Raw genomic sequence first — 15,907 nt, 5'->3', positions numbered from 1 at the left:
CACATAAAAGACAATCATTTATGACAGTTTTTTTTTTATTTTTTGTGTATTAGGTGACTTTTAAATTTAATTATTTTTACCGAATTTGATGTATGGGCTTGTTCTATGAGATGTGGGTGTACTAAGATAGTTGAGGCATTTATCGCAACAATCATGTAATCTTTTAATTTAATCTTTTTTCACATATCACAATTACATGTTTTTTTACAAATGTGCATCAACATAAGTTTTGAATGAGAGAGTATCGTTCATTGTTAAAAAATTTATGAGTGGTATTCGCAGTGGTAATAAAATTTTCTGATTTATTAACAATGTATTATTTTTAGTTATGTCTCTACAAAAATAAAGGGAAAGAAAGAAAAAAAAAAGATAAATAAACACAGAACATACGTACTACATGTCTGACGAGCCAAGTTGGTGCCCTGCACAAGCATCAACCAACCAAGAGTTGGTATGACTGTCAGAGCAAAAAATAAAAAAATAAAAAAGGAAAAAAAAAGAAAAAGGAAAAGAAATAAAAAAAAATAAAAAAAAAAGAGATGCTGTTGTGCATGCAATCAATCTTTTCTTATCTCTATCCCTTTTTCCATCTTCTTTATTCATCAATGTTAGTATCACGCGTGAGTTATGCATTTCCATCTTGGCACCAAACCAAACATCTCTTTTTTATTTTGAAGAGTGCATGTCTCATATTTGAGACAATGTTGTTTGTGAGCAACAAATCTTTATTCCACTTGAACAAGCCTCTGTTTCAGTCACTTTGCAGTTTCTTGCACTCATTTCTTCTTCCTGCCATGTGAATCAAGTGACAGGCATGTTGGTCCCTCACTCTCTCTTTTTCCTCCTTTAACCTGCTTTCAGAACTCCAAGGACTCTGGCCCCTGTCATGGACCCTTGACATCAGAGTGAGGCATGGCAAGGCTGCTTGTCACTTTGTGAGCAGCACTACAAGTAGTGACAGCTAAGAAGAAGAAGAAGAAGGCAATATAGCCCATCAATGATTTTTCCATCTTTCCTTGTGACAATCTCTCCAACAATGGCTAATGAGAATGGGAAAGCTGGGATCTTTCTCTTCTTGCTGTTGCTGTTTTGGTTTTATGGTTTTGGTTCTTGTCTTCTCTCCCCTAAAGGAGTTAACTTTGAAGGTAGGTGGTTGTGGTCTGGTGTTTGGACATTCACATTGAATGCTGCCTTTGTTTTGACTGGTCTTTTTTCTTCATGTTGTAGTGCAAGCTTTGATGGGGATTAAAGCTTCTCTCAAGGACCCCCATGGTGTTCTTGATAATTGGGATCAGGACTCTGTTGATCCTTGTAGCTGGACTATGGTTACATGCTCAGCTGAAAACCTGGTTATTGGACTGTAAGACTTTGTACAAGTTTTGTTTGATGCCCATTGAACCTCTGTAGAAATTCTTATATATTTGTTGCCATTACTGCAGAGGAACTCCAAGCCAGAGTTTGTCTGGAACACTCTCTTCAAGTGTAGGAAACTTGACAAACCTTGAGATTTTGTAAGTTCTTCATAGAGATCAGATTATTATTATTATTATGTCATTTTCTTGTTTTGTTTTTGATATTTAACTTTCATCTTAATTTAAGTGTAGGCTCCTGCAGAACAATAATATATCAGGACAAGTGCCCTCAGAGCTAGGCAAGCTTTCAAAGCTTCACACACTTGACCTTTCAAACAACTATTTCACTGGTGAAATCCCCACTTCCCTAGGGAAACTGAAGAGCCTTGAATACTTGTAAGGGTGCCAGATTGTGATCCTATCATGTTACTTTGGTGTCTGATTGGTTTCTCTTCTTGATTGATTGTTAACAGGAGGCTGAGCAATAATAGCTTGTCTGGAACTATTCCTTCGTCCCTGGCTAATATCACTCAGCTTGCATTTCTGTAAGAATTCCTTCTTTCTTTCTTTGTTGTTGATATGCATCCTTTGGCTGAGACTTTTCTGGTGTTAATTACTCAGGCTTTTTTTGTTTGTTTGTTTGTTTTTTTTTGGACAATGAATTGCTCAGGGATTTGGCCTATAATAATCTTAGCGGTGTTTTACCCAAGTTTCCAGTAAAGACATTCAAGTAAGCTGTGAGATTTGATACTCTTCAATACTGCTTAAATTTTAGTGTTGCATTGCTAATTACATGTGTAATAGTATATTTGCATTATTTGTTATATCTGCAAAACACTGCATAATTTTTCTTTTTCTTTTTTGCAGTATTGTTGGAAACCCTTTGCTATGTAAAACAGGTCAAGAACAAGGGTGCTATGGAACAGTGCCAATGCCTATTTCTTTTGATGTGAATGTTAAGCCAGGTAATAATTTATTACTGAGCAATTGCTGTTAAAGAGTTTTTTATATTTTCGTTTGTTATATCCCTATATGAACCATTTTTTATCAGAATGCATAGATGAACTGGATATAATTTGGTTTGCGTTGTCTTGATACTCCAATTAATTTGGATTATATATTTAATTCTGTCTTTGCTTGATATTATTTTAACTATACAAATTTATAAGCATTGATCATGAATGATGTCTTATGATGATTTCCAACAACTGGATGGGCAATTAACACATTGGTTTTCGGCTCCAATTCAATGTGTTCGTTGTTCTGCATTATTCTACTCTATATGCCTTTTTCACACACAAATTATAACCTATGCAATGAGTGAAACGTTTCACTTAATATTTGGTACCATCACAATTTTTTCCTTCCTTTTCCCAAGATATTCAAACAGATAAGTTGCTTCAGAAGATGGCATTGAGGTCTACTCTTGCTTTATGTGTAGCTTGTTTGGATGAAAGGGACATCAAAGTCTAAGCTTCAAATACAATATAATTAAAAGCGTTAGTTGGGAATCAAATGCCACTTAAAATCCTCATGATAGCTAATTAGATATCCAAAAAAGTTTGGTAAAAACCAAGAAGTGATTATTCTCCACTAGTTTTGTTTGTGGTCATCCTTGCTCCAACAGAAAAGTTAAAAAGGATCACTTGTGTAGCTTCATTGTCAAGATTGAATTTGTATGATGGAAAGAATTCAAATGGCATCTATTCAGTGGAGGGTAGAACGAATTACATTTCTTAGATTATCATTGAATTATTGAGGATTTGATCAGTGTGGTCTTTCAACTTGTTGGTCACAGCCATCACGATGTCCATATGAATGCGACTCGTGCCAGAAAAAATGCACTTATTGCTATTCCTAAATCCTAATTCTATTGTTCTTGGCGTTTGAGTGGTTGCAAGGCCTAATGCCACTGTCTAGCTCAATTTGCAGGGGCTTTCCAATTTACATACCGTCACTTTCTCTGGTGATCAATTGTTTGTTAAGTTAAAGAATAGAGCATAGTTAATTAATGTATTTTGTGAAATTATTTCTCATATAAACCAGTCCTTTTGTTCATGTTTTTGTCGTTTATATTAATCTATTTCCATTTGTTTTCCTTAATGTTCAAGGAGCAATTTCTGTACTTTTTCCAACTCTATGCCTTAAATTAGTAAGGCACTGATTAGTGCTGTTTACACTTAATTTTAAATGGTGAACTTTTAATCATGAATTTCACCACCTTTTTTCGGAAGGCTCTCCTCCTCATAGAAGATCTAAAGGCCACAAAGTTGCTATTGCATTTGGTGCCAGCATTGGCTGTGTCTCTCTTCTCATCCTCGCCTTCTGCTTGTTTCTATGGTGGAGACAAAAGCATAACCAACAGATTTTTCTTGATGTAAATGGTTAGTAATATTGCAAGAAATTCAAGTACTGTGCCCTCTATCTAAAGATTCAAATTATACTCTTACTGTTATTGAATTGTTTCTTTGTGTCAGACCAACATAACAGCGAAGTTTGTCTTGGAAACCTGAAGAGATTTCACTTCAGGGAGCTGCAGATAGCCACAGATAACTTCAGCAGCAAAAACATTCTAGGAAAAGGCGGCTTTGGAAATGTCTACAGAGGTCATCTCCAAGATGGAACTATGGTGGCAGTAAAACGACTCAAGGATGGCAATGCTGCAGGTGGAGAAATTCAGTTTCAGACTGAAGTCGAAATGATTAGCTTAGCAGTACACCGAAACCTCCTGAGATTACTGGGTGTGTGTGTCACTGCAACTGAGAGGCTTCTCGTCTATCCCTACATGTCTAACGGAAGTGTTGCTTCCCGACTCAAAGGTAACCATTGTACGTAATTGCAGAAGTCTTCGATTATACTAAGACTTATTTTTGTTCAGGTTAGAGTGAATTTGCTATTGTTGTCTTCATTCTGCTTTTTAGGAAAGCCACCACTGGATTGGAACATGAGGAAGAGAATAGCACTTGGTGCAGGAAGGGGTTTACTATATCTCCATGAGCAATGTGATCCAAAGATAATTCATAGAGATGTAAAGGCTGCAAATATATTACTAGATGATTATTGTGAAGCAATAGTAGGAGATTTTGGACTGGCCAAACTCCTCGATCACAAGGACTCTCATGTGACCACTGCTGTGAGAGGCACCGTCGGCCATATAGCCCCGGAGTATCTCTCAACCGGACAGTCTTCTGAGAAAACCGATGTCTTTGGTTTTGGTATTCTCCTTCTTGAACTGATTACTGGTCAGGGAGCACTTGATTTTGGCAAGGCAGCAAATCAAAAAGGAGCAATGCTTGACTGGGTGAGCACAAGCTATGTTGCTATTTTACTGAAACTTTAAAGTTTCATTGATACTCATTTTTATTTTTATCTGTTGATGCAGGTGAAAAAGATACACCAAGAGAAGAAGCTTGACATGCTGGTAGACAAGGATTTAAGGAATGGATATGATCGAATTGAGCTTGAAGAAATGGTTCAGGTTGCACTATTGTGCACACAATACTTCCCGGCCCATAGACCGAAAATGTCTGAAGTGATCAGGATGCTTGAAGGTGATGGACTTGCAGAGAGATGGGAAGCATCTCAAAGAGTTGAGGCACACAAGTTCAAAATGTCGGACTTCTCTTCATCGGAAAGATACTCTGATCTCACCGATGATTCATCGTTGCTTGTTAATGCAATGGAGCTCTCTGGACCAAGGTGACAACAGGTAAAGAACACAGTAATGAGACAGACAAGAAGAGCTTGTATAGTTAAAAAGTTTCTGCAGAATTTGCAAGGGAAGCTCTGAAGTTGTATAGTGAAGTCTTTTTGTTGGTTCAAAATGTTTCTTTTTTAATCAATGTGCAGTGAAAACCAAATTGAGGTGCAGAATTTCAAAGCGTTTTGGATTTTTTGTAAAACATTATCTCTCATTACGTTTTACACGTATAATTTTCTCAGTTGTGCGGTGTGTTAATTTATTGTTGTATCCCGCACTGTTAAATTTTTTTTTAAAAGATAGATAAATTACTTTCATTAAATTAAACTAAAAGAACAGGAACAACAAACCCTCCACTGAATTTTGAACCTCGCACTCTAAAATTGAATTTGTGATTCATATGTATATATGATTTGGTCTAAATATACAACGAAATATTTTATTTTAAAAAGAAAAATCTAAGATGATAATATATATGATTTCAAGGAGATATATTCCAAAAAAAATATAAAATAAAAATCATGTACTTTGTGTTTTATGATTCATTACACTTTAATCAAAGGCTCTATTTTCTTTTTAAAGTGCTCAAATAAATATTAACCAAAGAATAACTATTTCTTAATTCTATTTTCATGTTTGTTTATTGCAGCAGTGCTATTTAATTTATATAACACACATACAAATTAACGCGCTTCTAAAAAAAGAAATATTAAAAAAATAAAAATTAAATAAAAATATTGCAAGCGCTTGGGGCATTGAACAGAGCAGTCTGATATCATGATGTATTTTCATTTCATCTTTTCAACAAAAAAAAAAGGGTAATAAAATTTAGAAATTAGATGAAAACTTGGAATGAGCTAATCTTTAAAGTGAATAATTTAAAAGAGGGAAATATTTATACTCTCAATTGATTCAATTTTCTTTGGAACATTCTTCTAACTCGATGACTTGATTCTCAATTTTTAAATTAATTAAATTTTATTTATTATATTCATATTAGAAGGATTATAATTCTTTTGATAAGTATTAAGTAAAAGACTAAGGGATCTCTCACAATATTAGTTTAGGTGAGTGATTTGTCTATATAATATAAAAAGCCTTTACTTAATTTTAAAATTTTGAAGATATATCAAATTAATATAATAATAATTAATGAATTATTCATTGGTTAACAGTTACAAACAGTTACTTTAATTTACATACACGTATATTATCAAAATAATAGAGAAAAATATTAAAAAATCAAAATATTTATTAAACCAAAATCACTTCCATAAAAAAGATTCAACAATGCTTAATTGAATTTATTACTGAATATAAATATTTAATTGGAATTTTTTACAATGCATAACATTAGGCACTACCATAAAATATTATAAAATAGAGTAAATATATTATGGGGATGTCCACATGAACGTCCCCAGAATTTATAAAGGTAGAAAGATATTGAGAAAACGAGAGAGACAAAGACAAAAAGGTTGATGAACAGTGTTTGCAACAGTAGTCAACTACTGTCCTTTTGTCGAATGGGTTGATGTGTTGTTCATTCGGTTGGTTTTGGTTTTAGTTTAATTGGTTCTACCACTGTAAGTTTAGTAGAAATGAGATTAAATAGTTGTGATTGATTTAGATATTGTATAGAGAAAGATTGGATGGTTCAGATAAAATTATTATGCATTTCACTTTTTAGTGTGAATCGACACAGTGTTATTATTCCTCAAATAGGTCATCATCGTTGGATTCCAATCTAACGGATCAGAGTAACTACGGAAGTTCACAGGAAACTCAATCTTTATAAAACATGAGAATATTTTTTATTTTTAACTAAAAAATCCCTACGGAAACCAATGTTTTTTTAAAAATTATTATTTATTATTAAGATGATACATTTAATTATTATTTAAATATAATCATTATTTATTATTAAAAGTATATATTTATTTATTATTTAAATAATGAAATAAAAAAAGTAAATTAGACATTTCTCAAAAAAAAAAAAGTAAAAATTGAGCAAACCTTCTAGTTTTTGAGAGAATTGCTCACTCATTATTCAATCCTCACTCAATATTTACCCACTCTTCTGTCACTTCCATCCATGATAATTCAAATAATACATGAGAATCACAAAATAATGATTCTCAGTTTAATTAGATACAAACATAATGACCCTCAGTGTGGGTTTCTTACAAGTGACATGACTCATGAGACATCACGGACCAATGAAAGCGAGGAGGGTTATGACTGAAGATTATGCCTACGTGTGAAGGCGTGATGAATGAGAAGTCAGTGGAGGGAGAGTCAGTTATTTTAAAGGATGCTGAGGTGGAGTCAATTAGGATGGGTTTGATTGAATGTAGTTGAAAATGCAGTGGATTTATATTTACAAATCTTTATATTTGAAAATTCAGGAGAGTCAAATCCAGTGTTTGGTTAGATGTATTTGCAATGCTGGATCAAAGAATTTTGTGTTTGGTTAGAGGAATTTGTAAATTTGTATTTGGAAAATGTGTTTATAAATATGAATTCAAATAAGTAATATATATATATTATAAAATCTATATTTTATTTTATGTAAATATGAATTCAAATTTCAAATATTATGAATAATTAATATAATTATTAATACTTAATTTATTATAATAAAATATAATATATTAATTATTTATTCAAATAATTAATTTAATACAATATATCTATTATATATTATACTGCTAATATTAATTACACTATAATATATTTTATTTAATATTTTATGTAAATATGAATTCAAATTTCAAATATTATGAATAATTAATATAATTATTAATACTTAATTTATTATAATAAAATATAATATATTAATTATTTATTCAAATAATTAATTTAATATAATATATCTATTATATATTATACTACTAATATTAATTACACTATAATATATTTTATTTAGTATTTTAGAAAATAATCACTAGTTTTATATATTATCAAATATTAATGAAAAATAGTAATTTATTAGAGTTCCAAATCATGGAGTTGGAACTACACCCAATTTGGGTGTAGTTCCAAATTCATCCAAAACCATTGATAAAGTATTTCCAACTACAATATCTTTTTCAAATCCCTCAAACCAAACACATGATTTGGAAAAATCTTGTAATTCCAACTCCCATGACTTTCAAATCCACCAAAACAAACACCCCATTAGTTTAAAGACTACTGATGTGGAAAATGATGTGGCGAAATCTTCTACAGTTGAACGAAAGAGTACAAGGGAGAGGAGGAGCAATGTAAGACTTGCGGGTACATCTTACCAACAACTCAACAGAATCTAAAAGCTGGTAAGGAGAAGGAAAAAGGCATGTTGATCTTGCAGGATTGAAGGCCCTGGTTTCTCTCACAGAGTTTGAGAGCTGGGAGGTTACTTAACTGGGTTATTCTGTGGATCGATCTGGTATTTATCTTCTAAATTCTTGCACAATAGTTTGTAATATTAAGATAAAGAGACAAGATACAAATGGCACATCACAAGAAGTGATACGACAAGACTAAAACAAAAAAATATAAAACAGAGGAACAACAGGCCTCCTCGAAGCCTACAACATCATAGGGAATCTAGCCCATGAATAGATCATGTGCCTCCTCGGCCATCCCAGTCATATCCCCACACGATCCAAGGAACTCCAGGCTATGACGAACAGGAGCCATAGATTCCTCCAGCTTTGCTTTAGCACCGTCTGTAAGAACATCAAACCACGATTGGAGCATATGATTAATCTTCAAGAACAAAGCATGCACAGGCAAGCAAATTGAATTAAATATACGATTAATCTTCATGTTTGTGAGATTGTTCTTCTCTCAAACATTGTTTACTCTTGTTAATTATTCTGCAATGCTTGTTGATGACTGAATTTGGGATCTCCTGGATCTGTTGATATTGATATTAATTGAGGATTGATGATGAAGGTCTGAGACCTTAAAAGAGTTTTTCTCTAAAATTTCAATGAAGCTTAGTATTGAGTGATTGATTGCTCTAGGTCTGGTGAAATTAATTGTTTGTTGAAGCAATTGTGTTTTGATATGTTAGTTAGAATTGATTTCATTGTCTAAAGAACTCTGAAGATTTTTTAGACATTACATTTTCTCAGTATGTTGATGGAATTCTATTACTTAGTATGATTGTCACTTGGATTGGTTTGTAAGAACTCTGAGTGTTGGATCTGAGGATTTAATGCTCTTATTTGAGAGTTGATCTCTTTCTTTGCTTAATCTGTTGAATTAATGAAATCTTCAGTTAGATCTAAGATTCAAGAGTAATTGGGTCTTAATTTTTCTTAATTGATTGTTAAATCTATAACACAATCCAGCTAAAGTCTTGACTGTGTGGTTCTGACGAAGATCAGCTTGGTTATCTCTAACTTTCAAAAGATCAATCAGGTTGCATCTTTAAATGTCATTAAAATTCTAATATATCTCAGCACCCTTCTGGTCACCGCCACTCACCTTCCAACACTGTTGCAGGAGAACCTGGTGAGCTTTAATAAGCCAGTGCTAGTTACATTTGTCAATTAAAAAAAAATAGAGGATAGAGGCAACTCTCAATCTGATTTCTAAGTGTCTCATTGTTTTATCTAACAATAAAAATTTGTATTACTTGTGTGTGCACAAATAGATTTTAAAAAAGGTGCAACAGGATGCCGACAGATACTTGTGTCCAATGCCATGCGGGGACAGAGTCCGTGGACCACCTCTTTCTTCAATGTCCTTTTGCTAATAAGGTGTGGGACTATTTTACCAGGTTACTCCAGTTCCCGCAGACTCCTGGATCCTTGCGTGGCTTGTGGGGGCTGAGTTTGCATCCCGCCAGGAGGCCGCTTGGGGACCTAGTTATTAAAGCGATTGTTTGGAATATTTGGCTTGTTAGGAATGATTGTATTTTTAATGCCAATGTTGTTCATGTGCAAAGTATCTTACTAAAATTGATCGGATGATTTTGTCTTGGTTCTCTTCACTTAATGTGAGTGCTAGAGAGAAGTTTGCTGACGACATTACTTCTGTCCGGAGGAGTTTGGAGTTCTAGGGACCCAACGGTGAGGTTCATGGTGAGACCCGGCTTACTGAGGAGGTTCATGACCAGATTGTAGGTTAGGTGCTTAGTTGCATGTGGCCTTGAGAAAGGCCGTTGTTCCTCATTTTTGGTTTTTTGGTTGTAACTAGTTTGGTTGTTTGGTTTGGTCTTGTTGTTGTACCCTTGCCACACCTAGTGGTTGGTGCTTTTCTTTATTAATATAGTGATCTATCCACCTTGCCAAAAAAAAAAAATTTTAAAAAAAATAAAAAAGCTGACCTTTTTGTATTGATTATCATTTAATGAAATTGAAGTAAAAACATCTCAAGTTGATCGTTATCTTAGCATTAAACATGAGCAATGTAGGGATGAACATGGTGGGAATAGATATTATTTTAGATCACACGTTGGGCAAATGTTATAAAACTCAATAACTTTGTTCGCGGTGACAATGTTATGATTTGGGCATATGAATTCGAGGGTGAAGATGAAAATGTTAGTATCCTCACATAAATTCTAACACAAATTGAGATTTAAGTTAAATTATCTCTATTTTCTGTTTCTCTTCATAGATTATGATCCCTACTCCCTAATCAAATGCACTCTACACAACAGGGGTAGTTCTTTGAAAAAATCGGTGAAGCGTTAATTACAACTATACTCTCAATTAAGATTTAATTATATCCTTAAAATTTGTACAATAAAATTGGAGTTCTCTAAACAGGGTTTTTTTTTTTAAAACAATGTGATAATCCACACCACACGCAGCCAATTTGTTACACCTTTGTATTTGAAAAAAAAATCGGACTCTTGAGTCAAATGCCTGAACCCTTCCGGCATTGCAACTGTAGCGCTAATTCATGTTGGCAGGAGAGCATGGTTCAATAAAAATATAAGGATGATACTGCTAGACTATTTTTCAGAAACATATCTGAGCAAAGATGGTGGTCCTCAGATGGGGAAACCAAGTCAAACATTTAATTTTAAGACCAAAGTTATAGTTCTTAATGCAGCCACATTAAGTTTAAGTTGGTTTAAAATTATAATTGCGAGTGTTATATTAAATAAGGCCTATGCACGGGAAGAAACCATTAGCAGAAGAATGAATCTTAAAACGTTCCAATGAAACACTCAATACAATGGACATGCTAATGTGAGAATTCGGAACCCTGAAAACATCATTCTTAAGGCCAGCACAAACAGGGTACAAACATACAAAAACAAGAGCAAATTTATTGCAGAAATCTCATTTCTACATTTTCAGCGTACCTTAACCTTTGAATTGCCATTCTCTGCGACACATCGGGCAGTGTGGCTGGGGAGTCTGCGAGTTCACCCATTTCAGGATGCAATGGAGATGGAAAGAATGGTTGCAGGCTCCCCAGATTAGGGGGCAATCATCGCCGGGGAATTTACAATCTGGGCAACATCCATCAAAGGCCATTCGACATATGCCACAGGTTTCATCTTGCGCGTCCCATGTCCATGATGCTACAGCATGCCATTGTAATATTTTGACCTTCATTGTGTCACCTAATAACTAAACAAAAACAAGAAAAATATCAGGGTTGCCCGAATTCTTTAGAAGATAATTAATTTATCCTTTTTATGAAAAAGTTTATCCTTCACTATCCTATTGCTAGTAGATAATTAATTTTCTTTTTAAGAGGTTCCACTGAACTATCCTGCATGCTTTCAAACCATGACTTACAACAAGGAACGTGCAACCCTTACTCCAAGATTTACAAGCCAATCACCATAGAATTCTTATTTAAACTAGCACAATCCTATCTATGCAAAGCAAGATGCCAAATTCTGGAGTGATCAAATTCCTTTTCTAATAATTTCGCTTATTCATTCACTAAGAATAGGGAGGAAGAATAAGCCAGCTTCTACCTTAATCTAAGTTCTCTTTCCTTAATCCAACCAACACGAGCAAACTCAGATTCTGGAATCAACTAGTGCCCCTCTAACACAATATTAGTTTATTCCTTGACTTTTGCAGAGGAAAGAACAAGTTATTCATCTTAATTACAGTATACAACAATGCTAACTTCCTTAAATAGCATTAATTTTTTCCCAAGAGGAGTAGGTAAACACCCTCATATAACCATCAACCTTTTCACTCATCCTTAAATAAGCACATCACCAAAAAGTTAAAAATGAAAACAATTTCCACAATTAAAAGGGCTCATCAACTTTTATATCAACCGTAAACCACAACAAGATAAATAAACTCCCCAAGAACTTGCAACCAATTCCTAAAAAACAGCACCACAATATATAGTTAGATTTCAGAAAAAAATTTATATACCTAGCTAAAGTGGCCTCTTATCTCAAGGTACAAGTAAATAAATATTATTGTTCCATGTTATCAATCTTCAAATTTACTTTTTGTTTTCCTTGCTCTTATTTCATGAATTTCTCAGGAACTCTACATACAATTCCTAAAGAACAACACCATAACATATAGTTAGATTTAAATGAACTATCAGTATCTCTGGGTATAAGTATCATCCAAATGAAGACATCTTCTTGATTTCCTCTCCATTATTTCAAGTCCACCTTGCAACACCATGAATTTTTAATCCCATCATTTGCAAGTTCTTTCATTAATCAAAGAAAAAAAAAGACATTTTGAAAATCTAACAATGTTCGAGATCATCCCCACAAGCATTTCCAAGAAACAAAAATTAAATGCAGCAATAAAAATTTTGCACGCTAAACACTCTCTCAATGTTCAAGATCAATACAACAAGAATTTATTTTAAAAAAAAAAAATCCAATTTTCCATTTCTTTACTTTTCTCTACTTTCCTTCATTCATGAAATTCAACAAATATAATTAAAATTTCACAAGATATTGACATAAACCATGAATGGCACATCATCATCATCAATCTTAAACCTAATCCTAAGCATACTCATCTTAGCTATGTTCAAATCAAAGAAGATCAGACATACATAGAAACTCAAATCAAAACAAAATCACAACACTATAACACCGAATTCCTGCCACAAAAACCCTAGAGAGAGGGGGAAAGAGAAGTACCAAAGGTTCTGAATTGGATTGAAGAGGAAATAGAGAGATCGCCGCCGATGATCGGAGCAGGGGAGTGGGGAAGCAAGCCCTAATCCTAGGATACAAACGAACGAAGGGGGGGAGGGAAATAGCAATGAAGTTGAGTACTTTTCGCTTTAAAACCCCTGAAAATTGTAAAAATATGTAACTTTCTCAAATGACCCTCTAAATTTAAACTTTTTTAAAAAAAATCAATAAATTGGAATTATTTATTATGTAACTGTATACCCATAAATTTATTTTGAAATTAATTTTAATTAAAAAGTATTAAATTTTTATAATAAAAAGTGGATGTATTACTGGTTCTTATAAAAAATAATGAGCTTGTTTGACTAAAAATATAGGTTGTTCTTATATTTTATATGCTATGTATTATAAAGATTTTTTTTTTGTAAAGCAGACGGGAAAGAAAAATTGATTTATACAACTCGAGTTTAAACTGTTAGTCCTGTCAATGTGGTTTGTGGTTTAAAGAACACTCAAAACACTCAAAGGAAACTCACACAAACCATGCAAGGAGACACATAAGATTGGTAACCCAGTTCGGCGTCCACTCGCCTACGTCTGGGGGGCCAAGCCTGGAGATAAACAATCCACTAAAAGAGATGAAAATAGATGAGTACAAACACTTGTCACTCACTCTCTTAACAACAAAAATCACTGCCCTCTCAAGATTGTCTTGTGCTCACACACTCTCCTCCACAAGTATCACCCACAATCTCAGAGCAAAGTAGCGCCTCAACGTCCCAAATATAGCACATACCTCTTTTAAAATCTCCGCGGCTACTAATTTAAAAACCTTCCAAAATTAGCTGTTGCAACTCATGTTGTAATATGAATTGCAACATAGCCCTGACTGCTGACTTGACTGAGTTCTGGTTACATTGCGGACGACCTCAAGACCCATCAATCTCCCGGTAATGCTTAGTCTGACTCGGTGCAGCCAAATCTCCCGATCTCAGCTGCCTGCAACTAGCCTACCTTCTCAGTTCCTCATCACACAGTCCCCTCGCAAGGGGCGCACGTTCTTGTACATCTTCATGAAACTTTCCAAACTTGATCTTCAATTCACCCAAGTTTGGCCTTCAAATTTTCCAAAGAATAGATCTTCAATCAATCAACTTAACCATGCCAACAATAGGCATGTCTTCAAATCTTGCCCTTAATAGTCTTCAATCATCCCATTGATATGTATTTCTTCAATTAAGCTCCATCCATATTTAGTTTTCAATCAAATCACCTAAATATGGTCATGATATAATCTTGTCTTGTAACACATTACCAAAAATAGTTCCACCAAGATCTTCAAGATATTTTCCTCCAAGCCAAGACTCCTTGCCATGTCACCATGCTTTGTCATGTCATCAATTATGTCATATCACACAGGTTGCCAAGTCATTTTGACTATGTGTCAAATTATGTCAATAATAATGTGGTTGCACTAACATAAGCATCCATAAATAAAATAAAATTTAATAAAAAAAAACTTGAAGGCATTATAAGGGAAAAAAAAGGTGACATGAAAATTTATTTTTTTATAAGCATGTAAAAAAAATTAAAATTTTAATTTTAATACAAAGAAAGGATAAGTCTTTTTATAAAAGTTGCATATAGCTCCTCGCAATTAGTTATGAGTAGTCTTCATATAATCAAATCAGCTCACCCGTTCTAGTAAATGGTTGTGAGCCTGGCATGGCTCCTCTTACTCGAGCGGGTTTATTGGCTAATGAAATACACCAACCTCAATAATCCCTGCTTGGCTCTTGAGTACTAAGGAATAGATAACGAAGTGAGCGCAGCTCACCAAGCCTCATGTTGGTTAGGTGAGGTCAAACGAGCTTGCCTCAATCGCTCAAGGTGTCTTACTAGCAAGCTTATAAATAAAAAAACATAAATTAACCCAATTATGTGGTAAAAATAATCAAGAGCTAATAGTTAATATACCCAATTATCTCTGCCCAATTAAACCCCGCATGGCAGGCATTAGTTCTTTTGTCTTATACGTTGTGAATGAATAATCTATTAATTGTAGAAACTTAATTTGTTAATTTAATCCATGCGAGTATATAATTGAAAGTTTATTGGAATAAATAATGTGAGTGAACCTATGAAATAAATAAACAAAAAGACACTGAACATTCTTGACCTTTCTTCTCTTAGCTTGCATTATTTCCATTTTCTTTCATGGTTTTTTCCATAGAATCAACAAATCAAGAATTATATATAAAAAAGAAAAACTATAAAATTTCATATCTAAATTAAAATAAAAACAAGAAGCCACTCTAACCATTACAGTGATTAGATGATTAGACAAAAGTAATAAAACAAATAGAAACTTCGAGGAAACAATCAAAACTAATAAAGCAAATAAAAAATTTAAGGAAACAATCAAAAGAAAATTATTGGTAGCGTCACCCTCAATGAGAGGAAGAGGTAAAGAAGTTGCTCATTTTATGTATTTTCATGATCTAAATAGTTTACAAAATTTGTTTTTTTTTTGTTTTTCTCATATGAAATAATGAAAGGTCAAGATCATTTCATAGCAATTTTTTTCAAAATAAATGTGGATAAATCACAATTTTATTGAAATATCATAGTAATTTCTAAGTATAGAAAATGCCAGAGGTTATTTAATTAAGAGAACTTATTTGATCATTTGATTAATTTAATTAACTATTTCAGCCTCCAAGACTTGGCCGTCCCGCCGTTGACAATTTCATACTAGAATTG

At 33.5% G+C, this 15,907-nt stretch overlaps 2 protein-coding genes across 2 annotated transcripts; one reads left to right on the top strand and one right to left on the bottom strand.

The window, feature by feature from the left end:
- Positions 1 to 610: 610 nt before the first annotated feature.
- On the top strand, positions 611 to 5,190 carry LOC120267026 (protein NSP-INTERACTING KINASE 1-like). The gene is made up of 11 exons (XM_039274705.1): positions 611 to 1,145; positions 1,228 to 1,360; positions 1,440 to 1,511; positions 1,605 to 1,748; positions 1,826 to 1,897; positions 2,023 to 2,082; positions 2,220 to 2,317; positions 3,587 to 3,736; positions 3,830 to 4,171; positions 4,274 to 4,653; positions 4,735 to 5,190. Exons 1-11 carry the CDS (start codon positions 998 to 1,000, stop codon positions 5,053 to 5,055), a joined length of 1,920 nt encoding a protein of 639 aa, XP_039130639.1. The 5' UTR covers positions 611 to 997; the 3' UTR covers positions 5,056 to 5,190.
- A 3,342-nt stretch (positions 5,191 to 8,532) lies between these two features.
- On the bottom strand, positions 8,533 to 13,277 carry LOC120266376 (anaphase-promoting complex subunit 11). Its single transcript, XM_039274001.1, has 3 exons — positions 13,148 to 13,277; positions 11,366 to 11,636; positions 8,533 to 8,765 (listed from the first exon to the last, which is right to left on the bottom strand). The coding sequence occupies exon 2, from the start codon at positions 11,619 to 11,621 to the stop codon at positions 11,367 to 11,369; it is 255 nt and encodes an 84-aa protein (XP_039129935.1). The 5' UTR covers positions 11,622 to 11,636; positions 13,148 to 13,277; the 3' UTR covers positions 8,533 to 8,765; position 11,366.
- Positions 13,278 to 15,907: the final 2,630 nt, after the last annotated feature.

The sequence above is a fragment of the Dioscorea cayenensis genome, chromosome 8 (assembly GCF_009730915.1).
Source record: "Dioscorea cayenensis subsp. rotundata cultivar TDr96_F1 chromosome 8, TDr96_F1_v2_PseudoChromosome.rev07_lg8_w22 25.fasta, whole genome shotgun sequence".
NCBI classification, from domain to species: Eukaryota; Viridiplantae; Streptophyta; class Magnoliopsida; order Dioscoreales; family Dioscoreaceae; genus Dioscorea; species Dioscorea cayenensis.
Note: the sequence above shows the minus strand (reverse complement) of the source record. Positions and strands in the feature narration are given on the sequence as shown.

What these genes read in the sequence shown, in the direction of transcription:
- LOC120267026 (XM_039274705.1), top strand. Translation starts at nt 998, where the DNA reads ATGATTTTTCCATCTTTCCTTGTGACAATCTCTCCAACAATGGCTAAT. An exon ending in TAAAGGAGTTAACTTTGAAG is followed by an intron (nt 1,146 to 1,227) that starts GTAGGTGGTTGT and finishes TTCATGTTGTAG; the next exon opens with TGCAAGCTTTGATGGGGATT. An exon ending in TGATGTGAATGTTAAGCCAG is followed by an intron (nt 2,318 to 3,586) that starts GTAATAATTTAT and finishes TTTTTTCGGAAG; the next exon opens with GCTCTCCTCCTCATAGAAGA.
- LOC120266376 (XM_039274001.1), bottom strand. Translation starts at nt 11,621, where the DNA reads ATGAAGGTCAAAATATTACAATGGCATGCTGTAGCATCATGGACATGG.